Source organism: Conger conger, chromosome 1 (genome assembly GCF_963514075.1).
Source record: "Conger conger chromosome 1, fConCon1.1, whole genome shotgun sequence".
Lineage (NCBI taxonomy): Eukaryota > Metazoa > Chordata > Actinopteri > Anguilliformes > Congridae > Conger > Conger conger.
The window spans coordinates 27,179,434-27,203,264 of record NC_083760.1 but is presented as its reverse complement, the minus strand read 5'-3'; the positions used below and the strand labels follow the sequence as shown (position 1 = coordinate 27,203,264).

The 23,831-nt window shown below is 40.9% G+C and overlaps 2 protein-coding genes across 7 annotated transcripts in view; one reads left to right on the top strand and one right to left on the bottom strand.

The window, feature by feature from the left end:
- LOC133142258 (serine/threonine-protein kinase PAK 5-like) overlaps positions 1–5,267 on the top strand; it is a 30,188-nt gene extending 24,921 nt beyond the window's left edge. The window contains exons 6-9 of the mRNA XM_061263367.1: positions 1,573–1,699; positions 2,113–2,238; positions 2,588–2,722; positions 3,731–5,267. Coding sequence (XP_061119351.1) covers positions 1,573–1,699; positions 2,113–2,238; positions 2,588–2,722; positions 3,731–3,880 — 538 coding nt within the window. The 3' untranslated portion in view covers positions 3,881–5,267. The remainder of the gene's footprint in view (positions 1–1,572; positions 1,700–2,112; positions 2,239–2,587; positions 2,723–3,730) is intronic.
- Positions 5,268–6,995: 1,728 nt separating this feature from the next.
- The window catches only part of plcb4a (phospholipase C, beta 4a), a 42,669-nt gene continuing 25,833 nt past the window's right edge, over positions 6,996–23,831 (bottom strand). For 3 of the 6 annotated variants that reach the window (XM_061254527.1, XM_061254552.1, XM_061254537.1), the window contains exons 18-39: positions 23,729–23,746; positions 22,631–22,695; positions 21,273–21,350; positions 20,772–20,913; positions 20,413–20,497; positions 18,796–18,920; positions 17,609–17,660; positions 16,887–16,989; positions 16,075–16,239; positions 15,353–15,557; positions 14,392–14,480; positions 14,128–14,269; positions 13,719–13,771; positions 12,412–12,477; positions 12,195–12,310; positions 11,767–11,842; positions 11,467–11,642; positions 11,047–11,148; positions 10,410–10,467; positions 10,024–10,110; positions 9,848–9,884; positions 6,996–9,367 (exon numbers count right to left, since the gene is read on the bottom strand). In XM_061254527.1, the coding sequence (XP_061110511.1) occupies positions 9,288–9,367; positions 9,848–9,884; positions 10,024–10,110; positions 10,410–10,467; positions 11,047–11,148; positions 11,467–11,642; positions 11,767–11,842; positions 12,195–12,310; positions 12,412–12,477; positions 13,719–13,771; positions 14,128–14,269; positions 14,392–14,480; positions 15,353–15,557; positions 16,075–16,239; positions 16,887–16,989; positions 17,609–17,660; positions 18,796–18,920; positions 20,413–20,497; positions 20,772–20,913; positions 21,273–21,350; positions 22,631–22,695; positions 23,729–23,746 (2,120 nt within the window). In that variant the 3' untranslated portion in view covers positions 6,996–9,287. Of the gene's footprint in view, positions 9,368–9,847; positions 9,885–10,023; positions 10,111–10,409; positions 10,468–11,046; positions 11,149–11,466; positions 11,643–11,766; positions 11,843–12,194; positions 12,311–12,411; positions 12,478–13,175; positions 13,461–13,718; positions 13,772–14,127; positions 14,270–14,391; positions 14,481–15,352; positions 15,558–16,074; positions 16,240–16,886; positions 16,990–17,608; positions 17,661–18,795; positions 18,921–20,412; positions 20,498–20,771; positions 20,914–21,272; positions 21,351–22,630; positions 22,696–23,728; positions 23,747–23,831 lie in introns of those variants that run through there. The other 3 variants (XM_061254562.1, XM_061254545.1, XM_061254568.1) reach the window with 3 other exon arrangements.

Below are 23,831 nucleotides of genomic sequence, written 5' to 3'. Positions count from 1 at the left end.
TTCACTATACACTCTGAAGACTGTTGCATGTGAAAATCATGTGTTGTTAATGAGAGAGGTCAGAGGAGAAGGGCCAGACTGGTCAAAGCTGACAGAAAGGTGACACAAACGCAAATAACCACACATTACAACAGTGGTATGCAGAAGAGCATCTCTGAACACACAACATGACAAGCCTCTTAAGTGGATAGGCTACAGCAGCTGAAGACCAATAAGTCAAAAACTATAAATGGTAGGCATTTATATAGCGCCTTTATCCAAAGCGCTGTACAATTGATGCTTCTCATTCACCCATTCATACACACACTCACACGCCGACGGCAATTGGCTGCCATGCAAGGCACCAACCAGCTCGTCAGGAGCATTTGGGGGTTAGGTGTCTTGCTCAGGGACACTTCACCACAGCCCAGGCGGGGGATCGAACCGGCAACCCTCCGACTGCCAGACGACTGCTCTTACCGCCTGAGCCACGTCGCCCCTATAAATACCTAATAAAGTGCTCACTGAGTGTACATCCTTAACATACACTGTACATGTGTGAATATAGCACATACCGGACAGTAAGGACTCACTTTGTAGTACTTGCTGTGGTGAGTCATCAGATGCTGTATCCTCAGCTGGAGGTGAGAATTGGACTTGTCCAGAGCAGTTTGATAGCAGCCCTTATCTGCTCATTAAAATGCCCATTTTAATTGGAATCCCAGTCTAAGACAGTGATTTACTCGGAGGAGTCCCTTTGTGTCCGAGAGCCAAAGCTGATAATGAATGGAACAGTCCCAGCACCTGCGCAATTTATCATTGAGACTTAATCAGGAAAAACACGAGCAGTAGACAGCACCGACCATCAGTCTTCAGAACGACAGATGCACTTAGTTCTCACCGTGAAGAACTTCATTTCGTAATCCCAATAATAATAGCCATGGAAGAGAGTATGTTCAGTATAAACCAGGGGGGATATTTCACATAGCAGGATTGGATTACTGCATAAAGTAAAAGCCGGAATAGCTTTTTACTTCAGTCCATGTTCCAAATTTGGGAGGACTTCGGGTTTCATCAGTCTTTGTGTTATTACCTAAAGAAAACGTGGAATGTGATTGTGGAAATAAGTGGACTACATGCTGGTGTACCTAATAAAGTGCTCACTGGGCGTATATGAACATTTTGATGTATAATATATGTTGTGTAAAAATTGAGAGAGTAATGGCAGTTTAAAAAATGTGACAAAAAGTGTAAATTCCAACTGTCACCACTGAACATTCTGCCATTCATTCCTATGGAACTATTTCCCTGGAAAACCATATCTTGGAAATCAATGGGAATATCAAAAAGCTATGAACGAGCACACCATTCTAGACCAAGCCGGACATTATGCAGTTGGTTTGGTGTTAATATTATGAAAAATGTGGGAGGAGTAGGACGTCAAAAAACGGCAGAATAGTAATAATAAACTTGAATTTCGAATAACAGTTGAAAAACAATCTCATTAAAAACATTAGTTTACAGTATATACTGAGCTTCTGCAAAGCCGCTCAATCAGGAAAATCATACCTCACTGCCCTTTTCCTTCCACAGGATGAACGAGGAACAGATTGCCACTGTTTGTCTATCGGTCCTGAGAGCGCTGTCATACCTCCATACACAGGGAGTGATTCACCGGGACATCAAGAGCGACTCCATCCTGCTGACCAGTGACGGGCGGGTGCGTGTGACTCCACTCACTCAGATACACGCTCATTAACACACCAGATACATCAGCTCATAGACATTTCCTGACCTTGGAATTATACAGTTCTATATGTGTTCTGAGTGGTTTTGAGATATTGCACTTCAAAGTGAAATTTTAGATATTTTTTTTTGTGCAAAACTTCTCACATACATTTAATGCCCTGTAAACAACATATTTATGACTCCTTTGTGTCAAAAATGTCAGTTAGTACCTTATAATTCTATTATCAGTATTAACAATATCACATCATAATAATCATTATTCAATGGCCAATTAAGATGTTTATGTAGTCTTATTTAGATGGTGTATTTTCTGCTTTGGTAAAAAAATGTATTAACTCACTACATTCACAAGAATGTGTTTAAAACTGTGTTTTTTTTCTGCAGATCAAACTGTCTGATTTTGGTTTTTGCGCTCGTGTCTCTGGTGAGGTCCAGAAGAGGCGGTCTTTGGTGGGCACACCGTACTGGATGGCACCTGAGGTCATCTCTAGAGTGCCATACGGCCCCGAGGTCAGAGGTCACACTGGTTATGTGCTTGACAAGCTCCATTTATTGGAGAACGCATCTTTCCAACAAGGAGCGCTGTGCAGATTGATTGGAAACAGTTTGTCAGACAAACAACCGGAAAATAAATCAAATCACAAGCCCAGCTCCTTGAGCTGTCTCTTGCCATTCTAGTTTTTATGGAAATATTCTTTTCAGATAGTGATAATAGACTAAAATGCTGTACAGTGTACACATTCCATACAGTTCCATATACCGTCTGTAGACACTCACCCGTATATATGATCAGTGTGAGAACCTGATCATGTGAAAGGAAACAGGATATGATATCAGAGCCTCTGTTTCCTGCTTTCAGGTGGATATCTGGTCCTTGGGGGTTATGATCATAGAGATGGTGGATGGGGAGCCCCCCTATTTTAATGAGCCTCCCCTACAGGCCATGAGGAGAATCCGGGACAACCTGCCTCCTCGGTTAAAAGATTCCCAAAAGGTAACCGGGATTTGGTTCTGGTCTGTGTGATTACAGAATGGTGATTGGGGAGCGGCAACTGTGGTTGGGTTCTGGTTTCTGTGGTTATATTGATTGGGTAAAGAGGTCATCAAAGCTAATTACAAGCTGTTTCATTGGGGTTCAGCTGGTTCTGAAGCTTGTTCTGAAGGTTCTTATACTCTGTGTTATACTCTAAAACATAGAGTATAAGGTGGCAGTTTGACAGAAAATGTATCTTTAATGTGATGACTCCCATTACTTTTTTATTTTATTTGTGAAAATAGTCTTGACAGCATGCTGGGATAGGCTCCTGACCATCCTGACCAAGTGGGTTAGATATGGATGGATGTATAACCTTGATAATTCAAGGATTATTATTATTATGCTGCAAGCCCCTGAAGGGAGGAGGAACACTATCATTTTTGTTATTTCTATTATTATTCAGCCTTCTTCAGTTTTCCAGAGAAATGGCCATGAGTCCTTCAAACATTTGCCACTCTTTATGAGATTTGGCAGGGATGTAGAAGGTAAAAAAGGAATGGCCACCACTCACAATATAGGTAATTTTATGTTTTTAATAGCAGCAGTCACAAAGGACGCGTTCATAGCCGAAACGCATCCGTGTGACTGCTGCTATTAAAAACATAAAATGATGTATATTGTGAGTGCTGGCTTTTCCTTTTTTACATTGTATGATCCCTGGGCTACAGCACCCGTAAGCAATTCAATACGTTTTTGAGTTGAGCACTATAACTTGGTATGCCTCAACATAGTGCTATGACATAGAGGTGCACCAAGTTTGTGCACATTCGATTAAAAAATATGGCTGCAACAAGCGATTCAATATTCTCAATTTTTCTAATATAAAAAATAATGTCACTGCAATGTCTCTGTAATTAAATACAGACATGGCCTATTAGCCTTAAATAATCATGGTGAAAGGGCAAACATAATAAATTATTATTATTATTATTATTATTATTATTATTATTATTATTATTTCGACAGGTCTCTCCAATACTACGTGCTTTCCTGGACCTGATGCTGGTGAGGGAGCCCTCTCAGCGTGCTACGGCCCAGGAGCTCCTACGCCACCCTTTCCTCAAACTCTCCGGCACCTCCTCTTGCATCCTCCCGCTAATGAGGCATTTCCGCTAACCGCCAGGTTAGCATTTCCACTAACCACATTTCTGCTAACCACTAGGTTAGCATTTCCGCTAACCACATTTTTGCTAACCACTAGTCAACCACAAGTTGACTAGTGAGGCAAGAAATGGGGCTTCATAGAACCAAAAATGGGTGCTACTACAGTATACAGTATATGCTACGACCGTCTCACATATGCCAGACATCATCATTATTATGTTGCTGCCAAGAGAAAAAATCTCTGGCTTGGTTAGAACTAGCCAATGATTGACAGATTATTGTAGCTCTACCCATAATGTGTCTCAAACCACAAGGCATCACAAGCTTCCTGCATCCTGGGCATAATGAAGCATTATCACACACAGTGACACCCCAACAGGGTGGTATAGCCCCCTGGGAATGGCATGACTCCAGCACTGACACCTTCACTATTGTACTGTAGTGTAGCTCAGGAAGAAAAAGAATAAAAATAAAAAAACGCATTCACTTCAACTTCCATTTTTAAAAAACGGGAACACGTGGCCATTCGGTCTCCTTTTGGGACTGGCTGTAGTACTGTAGGTTTAAAAAAAGCACTTTGTCGCCTCCCTCTGAATAGTGCAATGTAATCACGAATAGCTGTAATTACTCTGTACAGTTTTGACCGTTTATAGTAATTTATTGTGATATAGGCAAGTATTATATATTTACTTCCAAGAATTTTCATAATTTTACAAACGTTTATAATCAATTTTCTTATGAAGCGCTGAATTTGAAGTCTCCAAACCTGGACTGTGATGTTCAAGAGTCGGTATCATCTTTAGAGACTTTTTGAATTTGCAGAAAAAAGATCCATTAAAAAGGGCGACAGACATTTTGCACTGTTTCAATTTTTTACGTTAAACAAGTTTTTTCAGTAGCGTTGCCTTTTTTCCCCAGACATCAGCAGAAAGTGACTAAGTCATATCACTCAAGCAATATTGACATTTATTATTATATTTGAATTTCAAGTTGGAAGTACACCATGCATATCTAACTCAGTGTATTTTTCTACAGTTCAGTTATAAATTGCAGACGTTTTTTAAACTCTTTTGAATAACTTAATAATGTGTATCATACTCAACTGACATATAGCAATATCCCAATAGTTTTCAAATAAATATATTGCGTTTACATTTCCATGCCTGCACATATCACATCCTGCTGTCCATCCGTTCCATGGTTAGGATATCGTTGGACTGTGGGATGTTTTTCTGATTACAATCCCTGCTCTTAGTTCATGTGTTTGTAAATATGAATCTGTTTGGTGCTGTGTTACATAGTGAGTGATCGCACCTGGGAGGGATATTTACCTGTGGCGATTTTCTTTGTTTGTCTGTAAAGCTGGTTTTCAATAATAAAAGAAACACTCTTTATTGTACTTGGCTCATGGTAATTGTGTTTTTTAATTAATCATTCCCAAAGCTTATTGTCCATCATAGGCCTAGCTCACATTTCCGTGTAGGCAAACCGGAAAAAAGTGCTGGCACCCTTCCTGTAGCTTGGTTCTGAGTTAGTTCATCGGAGAAAAGGGATGAGTTCCGAGCACGAAACTCTGGTTCAGAAGCAAATAAAGCTTGCATTGTTTTTCTGCTTCGTCTCTGAGAGGCTAAGAGGAAACCATATTTGTCATTTAATTCCTTCCCACGAACACCAAAGATAGCAGTGGATTAGGGCTATTAGGTGAGATGAAGCGATAGATGGAAAAACAAGTTGGCTACTTAGGCTACATGGTAGAATTTCCTCTACCTGCCTACCATAACAATTGAAAATAAATTGTAAAAAAAAAAAAAAAAAAAACTTGTAGCTATTAGTTGAGATGAAGCGATAGATGGAAAAACAAGTTGGCTACTTAGGCTACATGGTAGAATTTCCTCTACCTGCCTACCATAACAATTGAAAATAAATTGTAAAAAAAAAAAAAAAAACTTCTAGCACTTTGACTATATCACATTACCCTGAAACTCATTAACACTAGAGGGGAAACGTGAATTTGGAGTGATGTGGGGAACTATAAGCACAGGGTCCCTGGTTTTTGGTGTTGAGATACAGTATCTCCAGTTACGTTAGAACGTGTAGGCGTAACTGGCGTATTGAAATATTTTTTTAAATCTTATTTTAGCTAGTGGTTACATTGCGCTAGAGCTACAGCCCGAGAAACTGTCTGAAGTGGACTGTCTAAACTGCCTGCTGCCGATACCGATTCTCATGTCCGTTTAATAATACAATGTTCAATTAGCCTAATTCGTGTTAGCATGTGTGTCCCCCATGTTGCGGTCCAAAATGTGCTGATTTGAATGGAAGTGCCAACCAACGCAAACACTATACATCAAATTTCATTATCATTTGATATATGATATATTTATATTATATATATATATATTTTTTAAGCCTCCTTTTTTAAGCCTCTGTGAGCTAGCCAGCTAAATTGCTTGAAATTACGCATGACGCAATCACGTTACTTTCACTCTGACTCTTTCTGCCTTCAAAGCGTGTCTCAATCGCGCACCTCCGAAGTCGCCTTTGAAGGACAGATGACTAATCAGGCAACGAGGCATCAAGTCTTCTTACTTCGGTTTCGGACACAGCCAGTGACTAGGTGTGTTCAAAGGACTACTGTATGTCATTTTCCTATTTCTGTCGTCCTGTGAAACATATTTGTGAGTGTCTCTAAAAAAGTACTATGCACAACATTTTTAGAAACATCAAGGATTAAAGTTTTAAGGCTTACGAGCAGTTGTTGTGCTCATTAAGCCCATTCTCCTTTTTTGGTGATCTAGTATGTGAACATACATACATACATACATACATACATACAAGTTGTGTAATGCTGCACCACAGTCTTTGATTTATAAGCATTTATACGTGACACGTTCATCCGCCTTTTGATAGAACAACGGTACAAGTTATTCCCGTATAGGAGGTCCATAGATATTGCACATTCATTTTTTGTGAATTGGGAAAACTTTGGTGGAACAGAAATTTTACGTGTTTTTCAAAGATGGTGGACCTAGGTATCAAATGTATGGCACCCAAAAGAGATCCAGCTCAGACCCCTATTAATATGATGTGGAAACCAAATCAGAAAGAATCATCTATGAAATACTAGTTACCTTTAACCTTTTATTTCATATGTACATTATAAAACAGTATTAAAGTACTCAGGTAACAACATGACATTTCCTACAAATTAAGCAAATAGGCTAACATAAACCAAAGACCATCACAATGGGGCTTTACATTAGAATTAGGAGTATAAAAAAAACACCAAAATGTCATATACAAATTAAAACATAGAACATAAATGTTGTATGAAACCCCGCAGAAAAATCAATACAAAAAGCACAGTATGTAAAGATCTGCATTCATATATAGACACACATAGCAATTGGAAGAGCTGCATATAGGAAATGCATGACTGTGACTGTTTTACTTGGCACATATATTTACAAATATATGCTGAACGCTATACAATATATTATCAATATACACACTGCCATGCGAACAAAACTGGGACTATTAAGACATATATTTGCTTGCTACAGATGAGGCGCTGTCCCTTATATTATATAAACCGTATAAAAGATTTCCATGAGAGAACATGGCGGGTGCAATACATTCATGCACTTTCCAAATAAAAAAAATAAGCAGATATGCTATTATCCCAACAATAAAAATAATATGCTGCTGAATGAGGTACTACTCTCCATTTTGATCTGCACATAACAGCTGCTCCAGCACATACAGTACACTCTTCCCACTCACTGGCCAGTTAATTGGTGGCTACCACAGATGCACAGGCGCGAAACGCACCAATTTGTTTAGGTCAAAAAATGTATAAACCCCCAGAATAGAAGGAGTTTGAATGTGTGCATTTTAAACAGTGTTACATGTTATGGATTGAAGACTATTTTTTACACCTGCAGCCTTGTTTCAGACCCTCTACAGACCCACTAGCAGTAGTAGTTTACATCAGAATCTAGCAAGCGGCTAAATATCAACAACACATCCCTATTTAGCTAGCAGCTGACTTCCAAGCTAAATGTGCAGCACACAACAGTGAAGAAACTTGGCAATAAATTATTGGGTAAAATATATCAATGGTTTAGAAAAACAATGGATATGCAATTGTATTGTTACTGCAGTTTCCGATCAGCTTCTTTACCTTAAACTGTTAGCTAGCTATGCTATTCACCCACCCTGCTCCAGAGATTGGATTCCATTTGATGGCTTGAAAAACTGCTCTTGAAAATCTTTAGTGTTTTAGCTAACAAATTAGCTAACAGTTAATGAAGAGTGCAAAATACAAAACTTATTGGAAGAGAAATGTTCATAAAGATAATACAGCTTAACAGAATGACAGATGATTAGGCTATACCACATCTACCCTGCAGACTAACTACAATATCCTGTTTGGTTGTTTTGTTTTTCATGCAAGTTATTGGTCATTGCTCCTCAGTATTTTTGGCAGATATTCCTAGAAACTGATATTAATTATTTTTTCTTTTACAGTGCATTTTGTAAGCTATGGTCTGCACGTCATACAGAACTATTGGAGAGAGTTACCAGCTCGAGGAGAGGTTATATAACATTGATAACGTGATAACTTGAGTGCCTGGTGTACCTCGCCACATAAAGCCAATTGTGTGCAGTACATAAAATTCTACCCCTAGCCAGCAATATATACCTTTTATGCTTAGAAAACGTACTCATTTGTACCCAAGGAGAACATTACTGTACTTTCAGGTTGTACTTACATTTTGCCAATTTGATTGTTAAAGAACAAAAATGTACCTCCACTTTCACTTTATTTCTGAGAGTGTGCCACTACAGATTTCGGATCATCAGCCGCCGATTACAAAGCTCTGTCAAGGATATAGGGCAAAACTGGTAAACAAAGTAAGCACCTTTAGGGACAGAGCCATATGGGAGCTCCATAAATTATGTTCAAATTATCATAACATTTCACTTTCAAAACATAAAAAAAAAAAAAATCACCATTGTGTATTTGACTGCAAGGACATTTTTTACATTATACAGGCTTCTTACATTCAGACCGGATGTCAGCTGATGAAAAGGCATCAATGGCACAAAAGCAAATGTAATTGCAATTAATAAAAAACAATAATAAACAATAATAAAACCCATGTGTGCTGGCTAAGCCCATCTCCTGTCTGCGGAGTCCACTGTGTTTAAAGTGCAAAGTACCATATAACATAGAACCAAGCTTTTCTGTTGAAGTATTCAGATACTCTGTTGATAAAACTCATTTAAATCTCTTCAGTGGTACAGATTCATATACTTCTGATTGCTACAGCATACTGCAAATATGAGTATCCAACTCTATGTCTGTGTGGCTTAGAGGGACTGTGGTGTGTGTGTGTGGACAGTAGGTCTTGTTTCACATGGTCCTCATACCACTGTGGCTGGTCTGAGGTCCATCTCTGCCTCCAGTTTCACCATTTGTTGCATCTCCTTGGCCTGTAATGAGTCAAGTTAGAACAAACACTGATCCCAGCTTTGCACACACACACACACACACACACACACACACACACACACACACACCCCAGATAAGGACAACTCTCTCTTCTCTCTCCCCCTCTCTCTTTCTCTCACACATGCGCACACACCAATTAACAGGGGAAATCCGTAAATCACCCTCTTTACACCAACAATAAAGATGTTCAGAGATGTGGAGACACTGATGATGAATGAGTATCCTCTCAGCTGCACACTCACTGGCAGGGAAGCCTTAAGTAGCTCGTCCATGCTTCTACAGCACTGCTCTGAAGGAGATTGTCTGTAAACAGTTCTTAGGACAGGCTAAAGGTCTATGTGCTGAAGGTGTGTGTGTGTGCATATGGGTATGTGTGCAGTACATGATTGAGGACACCCTGCTTATCTGGAATATGTGTGTGTTTGAGTGGAGGGGCTGACAAGTGATACTGTATACCCTACCTTTACACAGAGACTTTGTATGATGTGATTTCACAAGCTGTTGAAAAAATGAAATGACATGGAAAATGAGTGATGAAGTGAGGACCGAGTTCACACTTGCATTAGCAGATGGATGGGATGACCCTAATACTGTAACTGAATTAAGTGTTCTGGGTGACCAGTTTCCCTGCTCCTACCTGCTCATTGACCTTCTCCAGCTTCTCAAGCTGTTCCAGCTGAGCTTTCTGAAGCTGCTCCGTCTCCTTTGACTGTTTCATGGCCAGCTGGAAATCAGTACATATTAATGCACTCAAATTACTATCACCATTAATATACACGTACAGAAATTTTGATTACATGTCTTTATCAAAACAGTAATACATTTGAGCACATTGTAAGAAATGAAAAATAAATTCTGAATATTAGTGAAATAATACCAATACCAAATACTGCCATTTCAGAAGTGCAGTTTCATTAATTCACAAAAGTCAAAGTGTATCATAGAATACTGTACGTCTACAATTAAAAAAACAAAAACAATATCCCAGACTACTTAAAATCATTAAATTAAGCTTAGTCATACCCTTTTTCTCTCCTCGATGAACTTCTTAGTGTTACTGCTGTTTATTTCCCGAACTCGCCTGTGAAAACAAACAGCATCTGGTTGGTTCGTACATGGCAATGACTGCATTGTTTTACTGTAATTTTATGAATAAAATATGATGGATGTTAGCATGAAAGATAAGTCAGTGGAGTCTGAAAAATCTCAGATCTATTTTTCTCATCTGAGCACACACAGATGAGTACATAGCAGAAATAATTTAGTTATTGTTCTTAATTGTAAAAGCTGAAGAGTGTTCTGGCAAGATGCTGTATAAATCTGCATATTCAAGTGATTTGTGCAGTGATAAACCAGGTGGATGTGAGGTATATATGTTGCATTACCTCTCTCTCTCTGCCATGTTCCTAATAGAGGTTGGCAGGTGGATGTGAGGGATATATGTTGCATTACAGTACCTCTCTCTCTCTCTGCCCTGTTCCTAATAGAGGTTGGCAGGTGGAGGTAAGGGATGTTTGTTGCATTACCTTGCTCTCTCTAACCTATTCCTGATAGAGGTTGGCAGGTGGAGGTAAGGGATGTTTGTTGCATTACCTTGCTCTCTCTAACCTGTTCCTGATAGAGGTTGGCAGGTGGATGTGAGAGATGTTTGTTGCATTACCTCTCTCTCTCTGCCTTGTTTCTGATGGTCTTGTCCTGGCTGATGGCTTTGCTGTTTTCCATGGACATCTTGGCCTGGTTGGCACGCATCTCTTTGCTCTGCCTGCACAGACAGGGCCATGAGTATCCTACTGCTACAATACCAAAGAGCTATCTACAGAGCAGTTTAAATGTCAATATTTTTTATGCTTGAATCTGTAGCCTTGTCGTTTTGTGAAATAGAAGGCAGGTGAGTTGAAGCAACGAGTATGAGGTGCTGGTTGTCTCACCTGTAATGGGTGAGTTTAAGAAGCTGACTGGCAGGTGATTGGCTTTCTCACCTGTAATGGGTGAGTGTAAGGTGCTGACAGCAGGTGATTGGCTGTCTCACCTGTAATGGATGAGTGTAAGGTGCTGACTGGCAGGTGATTGGCTGTCTCACCTGTCATGGGTGAGTTTGAGCTGCTGGGACTGCTGCTCCTGGTGGCTGGTCAGCAGGGCCTTGAGGACGGTGCACTGCTGCTGAACGTGCTGCTCTCTCAACCCCTGTTCCTCTGCACTCTGACACCTCAACATCTCAGACCACTCCTGGGTATGGATCCCCACCATCTGCTTCACCTTAAGAGAGAGAGAGAGAGAGAGAGTCCCTTAAATAACAACCCAACTTCTCCCTCATCTACAGAGAGAACGTTAAGTTACTAAAACACACATCCCAACTTCTCCACACACACACACACGCTACCTTTGTTGTGTGATTATCGTTGGCTGCCTGGGTTTTCACTTCAATTTCCTTTCTCAGTTCAAGGCAGTTGTTTTCTCTGAAATGAAATGAATAAAATGTAAAGTAACTATGAATAGTAATAATGAAGAATTTTATAATTTTTACGTGAACAACAAAAATAGAATTGGAGTCAAATGTCATTTAACCCCTTTTGTCTGTAACTTAAAGTTTAAATCTGCATAAAACACCCAAAGATTAAATATTTCATTTGAATACATTTCAAATCTAAAATCTAATGTCTTGAATTTCAAACAAGATTAATATGCAAGATATTTAGCAAAGGCATTTTATCAAAATGTCTATCAGAAAAATAAAATAAACACACAGAACAACAAGTAATATGTGTAAGAAATCAAAATAAAAGATGACCATTTTTGTACAGTATTTACCCCTTTTTCTTAATAGATTTTTCCAGTAGCTTTTCCAGAGTCAGTTTGTCTTTGTCATGCTGGGCCACCATCTTGTCTACCTGAGTGCACTGAGATTTCTGTCGGATTCCCTGTTCCTGCGACAAGAAACAACAACCCCAGGGGGTCAAAGTAAGTGACTGCAGCTCAGCGTAAATAGCTACCTTACCTTTTGCATGAATTCTTAGAGCTAGCTTACCTTTGCATGATTTCTTTTTAAGGCAAGCAGCTCTTTCTGTTGTTTCTTCAGGAGTTTAAGATATGTCTGGAAAAAAGCCATGGATACCACTTGAAACATTCGAGCGCCTACAGTAAGTCATGCACACTGCCCATTTCACACTGCAAAGCAAAAACAACAACTTTGCAATATCCTATTACTTCCTTTCAATATCTTGAGAATAAGTCACACATTTTGGAATTGTGAGGGACTAACAATGCTTTGAAACCAATTTTCGGATTTTTCCAATTTGGAATGGCCTATTGCATTCTTCAGTACGTCCCATTGCTGCGAGGCTCTCCCACAATTCAACAGAGTGCAGACAAGCATGCACTCTAATTCTGAAATGTGTTCGGAGCCTGCCGGACACTAATTCTTTTCACTACACACTCCACTAGCTGTGCAGCAAGGACACTGCATTGGAGAAGTGCACTTCAAGCACGGCTGCTTCAGGAACACTGCACGCACCTTAACAACCAGACCAATGCTAATAACATGATCAATGACTGGTCATGCTATTTGTTTTGCACCAATTGGTTGTGTTATTAGTTTTACATGTGCTAAAAGGTTGTGCACGTGCTAAAGATGTTAACCTGCTTTCAAGTGATGTTGGGTCGTTTAGTAATAACTCGCTGGTCCGACTCATTTGCATTCCTGTGCTGTAGGGTCGGACAATTGAAAGAAAGATTACATATGGCTGTGCCTGTTGGGGCGGCACGGATAGTGCAGTGGGTAGCACTGCCGCCTCACAGCAAGGAGGTCCTGGGTTCGAATCACCGTCGGCCGGGGCCTCTCTGTGCGGAGTTTGCATGTTCTCCCCGTGTCTGCGTGGGTTTCCTCCGGGTACTCCGGTTTCCTCCCACAGTCCAAAGACATGCAGGTTAGGCTGATTGGAGAGTCCAAATTGCCCATAGGTATGAGTGTGTGAGTGAATGGTGCGTGTGCCCTGCGATGGACTGGCGACCTGTCCAGGGTGTATTCCTGCCTTTCGCCCAATGTATGCTGGGATAGGCTCCAGCCCCCCTGCGACCCTGTTCAGGATAAGCGGGTTCAGATAATGGATGGATGGATGTGACTGTTGGGGCTGTTTGCATTCTAGGCTAGCAATCGACTGGCGAGTTATAGCAAGCAATCTGTGGGACGTGAAAGCAGGGTTAGTAAATCAGGCCAGCAGTGTATATCACATGCAACTGCCCCAGAAGCTTTTCTTACTGTCCTACAGGTGGTGCTGTGGAGCAGACGAGCGTTTGACATTAAGGTTTTAGTATAGAGTTAATCCTCTTTCTCACCTTCATCTGTTTCAGTTCATCCACATCAATGCTGACCTGGGGGCCAGCCGGCCCTGTTTCACACACACAGAAACAGCAAGGTAGATTTTACAGATCGGCTACTGAAATCCATAATCCCCTGCACATGGACCAAAATCCCTTTACAGCAACCATTTAATTACTGATTTGCCACTTCCCTTATCCACAATGTATGCCCTATGTAGCTTTGGTTTACATAGCAGAAATATTCAATTAAAGTTTCCCACCTAGGATTTGAATTTGCAATCTCTAAACTATAATCTGCAATCTTTATGCAATCACTGGACTAGACGCGTACCTCTTTCTCTGAACATGGTTGAGATGGGGATGAGATTAAAGGGAACCATCGTTTGGTGCACTGGTGGGTGTGGGGCCAGTTAGAGAGACGTACCAGTCTTGGCCTCGCTGATGGTGCTTGGTCCAGATGTGGCACTCATCTGCAGCTCTAAGCTGGACTGCGGAGTCACGCTGGCCCTTTTCGTGTTCGCTCTGCCAATCTGTGTGCCGTCACTGGGCACATCCACAATGTCACTCTAAAGAAAGGACCCATTCATACACAACAGAGCGTGAGACACGTCTAAAATGTGGCAAATGATAATGCATATCTTAATAAAGACATATATTTGTAATAAAGATAATAAAAACAGGCACACACCGTCTCGATACCCATGGCCCTCATCTGATCCGCTCTCTTCTCCGAGATGGAGAGGAATTTTCTGGGGTCGGAGAGTGCATCAACAATGGCTGGAGATGCGGAAATTTGTTTGTTAGCAGAAATGCAGTCAAATGGGAGGGCTCGTGTTGCAGAGAAAAACATTAAAAAACATCTTTGCAGAGGACTTCCGAGGCTCTGTTAGAGTGACTGTTGGGTTCTTGGTCACCACCCTGACCACAGCCTTTCTTGCCCGGTTACTCAGTTAAGACAGACAGCCAATTCTAGGAGCCCTGGTGGTTCCAAACTTCTTCCATTTCATAATTATTGAGGCCACTGTGCTCCTGGGAACTCTCAAAACCTTGAAATGGTTCTATATGCTTGCCCAGATCCATGCCTTACCACTATTTTAACTTCATAGCTTGGTGTTTGTCCTGACATGCAGTGTGAATTGTGGGACCTTATATACAGAGGTGTGTCTTTCTAAACTACGTCTAATCAATTCAATTTGTCACATGTGGACTCCAATCAAGTTCTAGACACTTCTTAAGGATAATTAAAGCAAACAGCATGCACCTGACCATTATTTAAAATTTGCTAACAAATTTATGAAATTTTCAAAACGTCACTTCATCATTATGGGTTATTCAGTGTAGGTAGATTGATGGGCATGATTTTATCCATTTAAAATTTAATGAACAACACATTAAAGTGTGCAAAAATTTTAATTTCTGAAGCCACTGTAAGTCAAACCATCTCACCTTTTGGCAGTCTTACTCAGCAGAAATAAGACTTAAAGTTTCAATCTAAGACTAAAATACCTGTTAATGTTAATGCATATTTGTTAATGCATATTTCTGATTGTGATCGTCCAGTGAGAGCTGACTGTACAATCCTTAGGAGCAATGTTTTTATTTTTAGGAATTTATAGTAGTTATGAGTAAGGAGAGCATGACGTCCTCACCCCCGAAGCCATCGGGCACGTATGTTTTGAGGACGATGTTGCAGAAGATGGTGGGCAGAGACAGAGGCTTGTTCCCCTCGTTCCTCAGGGAGATGTGTCTGTACCCAGTCTGCAAGCCGTCCAGGGGCATGATCCGCTGGCCTATCAGCTTGTTGCTGTCGTCGTACACACCGATCCTCAGCACCGCCAGGTCCGGTAGGATTACCTATAGGCATGGAGAGCACCTTAAAAGACCAATTTGGCAGTGTTCTAAAATAACCCCCCAAAAATAAGTCTAATAAAATATTTTAGTCTTAAATTCTTACTCCTATTTCTTTTTTGCTAAATCGTAGGCTGAGAAATATAAGGTTCATAAATATGTTGTTTATAGGACACTAAATAGTGCAAAAATGCTAAATGTAAAAGTCGTAAATGTAAAAATATCGTATGGAGCCCATTCACTTTGGAATCAGTGAAGCTCAATATCTCAAAACGCTCAGAACACAGATAGAACCTTAGAATCCTCAAAAACATTGACAAAGAGATGAGCCAGTTTGACTAATTTCAAGATTTGCCAATGGGGTTAGAAAATTTCAGTTGTCAAGCAAACAATTCTCACGGGTTTTGGGGGCTCCCATAATTCCAAGTATCTTGCAGGACTCTAACCCAACAATATGAAGCCCTCAATAAGGCTTGACCTCCTACATTCAGTTCAGTTCTGATGACGCAAGACATCCGCTGACCTTCCTAAAGACGAAGGGCTCCTCGTTGTAAACAGGGTTCAGCCCGTTGTTCATCACCATCCTGGTGCGGAACTCCTTGCGAATGGTGTCTGTGGGCAACCCATACATGTCCACTTCCACGTATGTGCCGATCTTCTTATCAGACAGGAACTGTCCTGAGAACACCTGCAAAGGAACAAGAGAGCTTCGATGAATTGGTGCCACTGGGGAGCCTCTGTGAATTGGTACTCCATAAAGTTAAATTGTAAAAGAGAAAAAGAAGTAAAATGAGCCCAGATTAGATTTTATATGATAAGCTCGTTCATATAAAATTCTAGCAGAAGCCTGGTGAGAGTTATGGGATGAAAATAGCAAGTGTGCAGCGAGAGAAAAAGAAAGACATGCTCATTTGTCCCAAAATATTGAACTCTCTCACCATCTCTCCTCTCCTCTCTCCGTCTCAATTATTTACACACAGGTCTGGGTATTCCGATGTATCGCACAATTCTAGTACAAAACCAACTCTTTAACCCTCCTTTTCCTAATCCTTCTTCCTTTCTGTGTTTCTGTTGTTACTAAACCATCTCTCCTTTGTGAATCACTGTCAATTTTATCACAGTGTCCATATTTGTCAGCCTGCTACAAATGTGACTTTTGTATGTCAATGCCCACATCTATGCGTAGTGTAAATGTGCAGACAACGAAGAAAAAAAGCCACATTTCATGGGAAGCACACTGAATTGCCAGCACTGCAGTAGATAATGCGTAAATATATATTTTTAGAAAATATATTTTTGGGGTAAACAACAAAATTAAGTGAAGAGTTGACTGACTTGAACGCTGCACGTAGCAGCAATGACGCCATCTACAGGGGTTTCAGAGAAAGGGTCAAACATTCTGTCTGGGCGACGCATGAAGTCTGGCTTCAGCAGGTACCTGTAGAGAAGAATAATTAATGCCCGGTAATGCCCAACAGCATGTCAACAGCATGTCTGCATTTTATTTTCAATTAACCAAAAAACTGGACCACAAACATGGAGTTCATATACAGCCTATAGTCTAGAGCAGGGCTGCCCAAACCTGTTCCTGGAGATCTACCGTCCTGTAGGTTTTCACTTCAACCCTAATTTGGCACACCTGATACTACTACTAATACCTACTAAGTAGCTCAATGAGATCTGAAGCTGTTGAATGAGGTGTGCTTTGTTAGGGTTGGAGTGAAAACCTATAGGACAGTAGATCTCCAGGAACAGGGTTGGGCAGCCCTGGTCTAGAGGCTAAGGTGCTTAACTGGGACCAGGAAGCCCTAGAGTGGCCACAATAAGATCTGTGTTGGGGCCTTGAGCAAGGCCCTTAACCCCACATTATGTCAAGGGGGATTGACCCCTGGCTAGTCCAATCAACTGTACGTCCTTTTGGATAAAAGCATTGGCTAAATAATGTAATGTAATGTGAGAAAATACATCCCAGCCCAAAATCACATCTTTTGTGTCATTCTCACAACACTGTCTCTCTGAAGCACAATTCTACATTAAAAAAAGCTTTAAAAACTCACCCACAAGAGCCATTGTACTCAAACTTTCCTTGGTTCAGCTGCAAGGCTAAATCTGTGGAAGGAAGCAGAATTTATAATTAAAGCATATTCGTGTATGATTTATTTAAATGAACAAAATATGATTATTTTATGATGACATTATTTCCCCAGGAAACATGTATAAGTGACGGCTAACAGATTCTGTGAAATACCAAGAGCAGAACTCACACTCCTCTGAGTGAAAACTATTTGATTAGTCTTTGATGGGAGACCTCAAAAAAGTTACAGTTGGAAGTGGTGTTGGTGGGCCAGTAGGGGGCGATCTTCACTCTGGTGAAATTATCCCCAATGCCCCAGGGCAGTGATGGGGACACCGTGCTGTAGGAGGCGCCGTCTTTTAGATGAGTTGTTAAACCGAGATCCTGACTCACTGTGGTCATTAAAGACCTAATAACACTCTTTGCAACGAGTAGGGAGTTCCCCAGTGTCCTGGCTAAATCACCAACCCTGGCTCTTACAACCTGCCACCTAATTATCCCCTGATTCAATTGCCAAAAACATTCTTCTCTGCCTCTCCACCTCTGGTGCGTGGTGAGCGTTCTGGTCCATGCATCACCCAGGTGGGTCCTAAACATTGGTGGTGGTTGAGGCGAGTTTCCCCATCATTACTGTAAGCGCCTTGAGTGTCTAGAAAAGTGCTATATCATTGTCATCATATTATTATTATCATCAGTGAAGTATTCCCATCCTCAGTCAAGACTGTAATAGAATATACACTATTCACTGAAGACTACCATATGTGAACACTACCCTCCATGAAGTCAACCCCAAAACAAGTAATAGTACTGTTGGTAGACTACAATAAGGGAAAACTCTTACAGTATTAGCCAACACTACCTCAAGTAAATGCCAACCCGAGTGAACACTACATTAAGTAAGTACTACCCTCAGTAAACACCAACCACAGACAACTCTATGCTGTGTGGTGAACACAACTCCAAGTGAACAACAATTTTAGTGAACATTATTCTCAATCTGCACTACCCCATGTGTCCTCTCAAGGAACTGTGCACATTTGATTCTCAGTCCACGGCCCAGAACACTGCATAGACGAGGCCATTGGTTCTGAAAGGACCACATCTTGCAACGGAGCTGCATCTGTTCACACGTTAGGTTTTGGGGTTTGGGGGGATGACATGGGGAATCACCTGGGGTCTGGAAGTTGAGGGCCACCATCTGGCAGCCGGCATTCCAGAAGATCTGAGGCATGTAATTACTGGAGTCCACCCTGCCCCCTTTAGGATAGATACGGCTCATCTGTCGTTTGTTGTAGCTGCACATATCGTTAGGGAATAACGGCAGTGAAGAGGAGACGGGGAAACTGCTTTGACTCACATTACAAAAACACTTTGACAAGGCATCCAGGAGCTTACACTGGTAACACTGCAGAAACCACAAGATAACAAGTATTTTATTCAGCCTTAAAATCTAATGCTAATGAGGTGAAACAGTTTGACTCACTTCAAGATTTCACTTGTTAAAGCAAATCCCATCTGAAGATTTGCCAGTAGAATAAGAACATGTCTTGTCAAGTACTTGTCAAGCAAGCATTAATTAAAAAAAGCAAATATTTTGTACTAGAGAGACAAAAAACAAAATCTTATTACAAGACTAAAAACCTTGTTACGCATAAATGGTACAGTACATTGAAAATGAGGTCCAAAACATATTTCTAAAATGAAAAGGTATGTTCTCCATCCATCTAACCCTTGCTCCTGTTCAGGGTCACTGGAGCCTATCCCAGTGTGCATAGGTCAAGAGGCAGGAATTTACATTACATTACATTATTGGCATTTGGCAGATGCTCTTATCCAGAGCGACGTACAGTTGATTAGACTAAGCAGGAGACAATCCTCCCCTGGAGCAATGCAGGGTTAAGGGCCTTGCTCAAGGGCCCAACGGCTGTGCGGATCTTATTGTGGCTACACCGGGATTAGAACCACCAACCTTGCGTGTCCCAGTCATTTTCCTTAACCATTACGCTACAGGCCGCCCCTGGAATACACCCTTAACAGAATGCTAATCAATCACAGAGCACACACACCATTTACACATACCTAGGGTCCTTTTAGACTCTCCAGTCAACCTATCCTGCAAGTTTTTGGACTGTGAGAGGAAACCGGAGTACCCGGAGGAAACTCATGCAGACACGGAGAGCATGCAAACTCCATACATAAAGACCTAGGCCTGGATTCTAAACCCGGGCCTTCGTGCTGTGAGGTAGCAGTACTGTCCACTGCAACATAATGCTGACCATTTATAGTCTCAGTTTGCAGTATTCAGAGTTTTAGAGAAACGTATGTTTTGGAGCCATTTTCACGTGAATGTATTTTCATCATTTTTCAGTCTTCATACTTTGAAAAACCCTCACCGACCTGCTAGCGTGGAAAATAAGTTGTTGCTTCATTTCAATTTAAATACAGTACATTATTCACAGTTTGGCTCCTGAGGATTAATAGCTCTCAATTGAATTTAAATACAGTACATTATTCACAATCCACACCCTGTGGTTTAAGAGGCTTCATTTTAAATTAAAATGAGTCTGAACCTGCTTTAAGAGACCTGATTCACCCCATCATTCTTATAAACGATCAAAAGATGAGGCAATGAATTTCATCACAGTGCATTATTCACAATTTATGTCTTGCGCTTTCATATTTCTCATGTCTGGTACACAGTACCTGCAGTTATACAGCTTCTATGCCACTAGATCATGAGACGGAAATGAGATTTCGCTGAAGGTCATAAATTAAATGAAAGGATACTTCACAAATTCAATGGCGTTTGTCTTCAAGTACCCCAGGCCAACCGATTCATTGAAGGACGACATGTTATGGTGGATATTCCTTTCTAAAAGTGGTTATAAAAAATGAGCGACATTTATTTCGCTAGCATTTTCTGCATGGAATCAGTTACACATCAAACATGCCGTCATGTAAACGTAAATTACCTATCAACTTGCTATGACTGGATGATTAATCAGCAAATAGAAGTAGGAACATTCTGAGGGAATAGCCTAATTTATCAAAACATACTATAACAACTCCAGGCAGGACAAAATAGATGCATTTGTGTGGCGATTGAACAGAAAAGGCTATTGCAGATATATGTCATAATGGCCTACCTTCAGCCACACTGAAGCCCTGGAACTTGACAGGCTGGGCGTAGTTAATCATGGCTGACAGATAAGGGTGGATGCTGGTGGTGGCCCCTACATACTTGTAGGAAGCAATCAAAGCCTGCTCCTCTTCTTCAGGGCTTTCACCCTTAAAACACACACATTAATGCACCGGGTTAAATATGCAAATGTTTTTGGATTTAAATATTTTTCTGTGCTCAGTTGATCTTGCCTGGTGCAATTGAGCCAGCCAAGACGACCGGAAGGCAGGGTTTGTGGTATTTGACAGTATTTCATTGGATTCCAATACACCAGACAAGCTCAGTAAAGCATTGGAAAGTATTTGAATCCAAAACAATTACGTATTTGAGCCAGGTCTCATGAAAATACCCAAGCTTCAGAAATGCAGAACGTGAAACGGGTACAAAAAAAACAACAGGGGGCCCCACACAGGGAGAAAACACCAGTAGGTCTATACAAGGAGAGGGGGAGCAGGAAGCAGGGTACCTTCTTGCTAATTTCTATATCAGAGGCCTCAGATATATCAGTCATGTCTGCTGCATCTGAAACTTCTTCTTCAGAATCCTTACAGAAAAGAACAAGCATAAAGTCATATTCATTTTCATTATTAAGTTGCATAGAACACAGAAGACCCCACTTGAGACACTTTAGGGGATACTTTTCCTATGGTGAAAGTCATCGCATAAATGCACTAAAAGTCTTGTGCAAGTTTTGGTGAGATACACCAGTAGGGTATTGACTGACAATTCATTTAGGTAACATCTGTCAACAGCAGGAGTGCCAAACTGGTCCTGGAGGGCTGCAGATTGCCTTTCAATGAGAAGCCAAATCAAGGCCTTGGTAACAAGGTGTGAGGACTCATTAGTCAATCCATCCACCCGTCAATCTATTATCTAGCCAGCCTTTTCCTGGTCAGGGTTGCGGGGGGGGGGGGGAGGTCAAGAGGCAGGAATACACCCTGGACAGGCCGCCAATCCATCGCAGGGCACGCACACCATTCAGTCACAAGCAAGCAAATTTAGAGTCTCCAGATAACCTAACCTGCATGCAAAATAGGTAAGGTTTTTGTGTTAAAACATTGCTGCAAGACTATTGTAAATCCCTTCCTATAATTAAAAAAGGCTCACTGACATGTTGACTCACCCTCTGCCTGTGTTTATAGTTCTTAAATTTGGGTTTCAAAATATAGTTCACGGACCGACACTCTGAGCCAAAACATTCAAGCACATTGGCTGAAATTGGTTCAGCCACAGCCAATAGGGTGGGAGGGGGGTTAACATCAGCAAATTCACAGAGAAGGGTGAGCGATTAACAGTGTTGAGGTTTGAGGATGTTTGTTGCTGCAATTCCTCTCTTGACCGTCAGAAGTCCGAAATTACCTATTGTACCATTAACTGCTGAAATCCAATAAAAAGAGGCAGAGGCTGTGGTGCACCAGGACTGGAGTCTGACACCCCTGCTTTTGAGACTGCACCCACCTGGATACTGTCAACACTGGCCTTGAATGTTTATTCGGGGCAGCCTTTTGCTAAGGTACAGTACATGACTGGAACCTGGAAGGTTGTTGGTTCAAGCCCAGCTGTAGCTATGATAAGACCAGTGCACTGTTGGTCCCTTGAGCAAGGCCCTTAACCCCACATTGCTCCAGCGGGGATTGTCCCCTGCTTAGTCTAATCAACTGTAAGTTGCTTCGGATAAAAGTGTCAGCAAAACAAAAAATATAAAAAATATATACTATATTCTTTAATAAGGATAGTTATTGTCATTAATATCGATATGCCTTAAGCTGATATGTTCAGTATAAATTCATAGGTGATGTGGAGCATTGGTCATCGTCTGAGCACCTTTTTCCCTGTGCTTTGGCTCAGACTGCCATTTGACTTCAACTCCGGGTGGGCCTCATCCACCACTGTGGAGGGAGCAGTGAGAAAAGACACTTACCCTTCAGCACTCTCTCTGAACCACAATATTGTAAAAAAAACATTTTAATTAATTATTATTTATTTTACTTTTTTGCTAAACAAGGTGAAAATTTGGTAATGAGGAATGACAGTTTAAAAGTGAACTTAGTCAAAGAGGAATGCCACTTTCGAGTGACTAACCCAGTATTTGTTGTTCATAATCTGTATTTGCAGTATGTATTTTTGCCTATGGCTTCATTGAATATAATTCAAACAATGAAAGATGATAGAGAATTTTTAGTTTAAAGCAGTGAATATTAATAATCTACTGCAAATTACACCAATATGATTTATGCCCCAATGCCTTCATTATCACATATTTCTATATACAGTAAATCACATCTTTAGCACAAATTATTGACACTAATCAAAAAAAAATCATACAGTGTATTTCTTTATTGCTTTAAAATCCCAATAATGTCCTGTGTATATTTGTCCCAGGCTAAAGGTTTCACTGGTGCTAATAAGTAGCCAGAAAACAAGGGTTAAAGAACACCATTGTAATATCCCATTTACCCTGCCATTCACCACGGTAACATCCAGTTCACACCAGGTTAAAAATTCAGTTGTAGTTGAAATGTCGCAAAGCCAGTAAGAGCGTGCCCAAAAACAACGGCAGTGTTAATGCCATGGCATGTCACAACATGATCTATAAGCTCAAGAATAATCACACACCTCCCATGAATAAGCATAATTTTATCATTAAAATGCATAAGGCTACAAAGCAAAAACACCTTTCATGAGGGGAAAGTTAGCAGCTGTTAACACAGATTTTGTCAGTATTTTTTGCATGTGATTGGAAAGCTGATTATGGTGGTGCAAAACTGGCATTTTCTCAATGATTAATTGCCTTTCGCCAAGCATTCCCAGAGACTTCAGATAAGTACAGTATTTCTAAGCCCCAGCAGAACCCAGGTAAAAGCGTTTAAGAGCTAGCGTAGAGAAGCGAACCACGGCTGTCCCACAGCCAGAAACTCTCACCGACAGGAGACGTGGGAGCTAAAACAGAGAACAACATGGCAATGATTCAACACACCTGACACCAGCACTCGTTTACCTCAAAATTAACCCTAAAAGTTTTGGC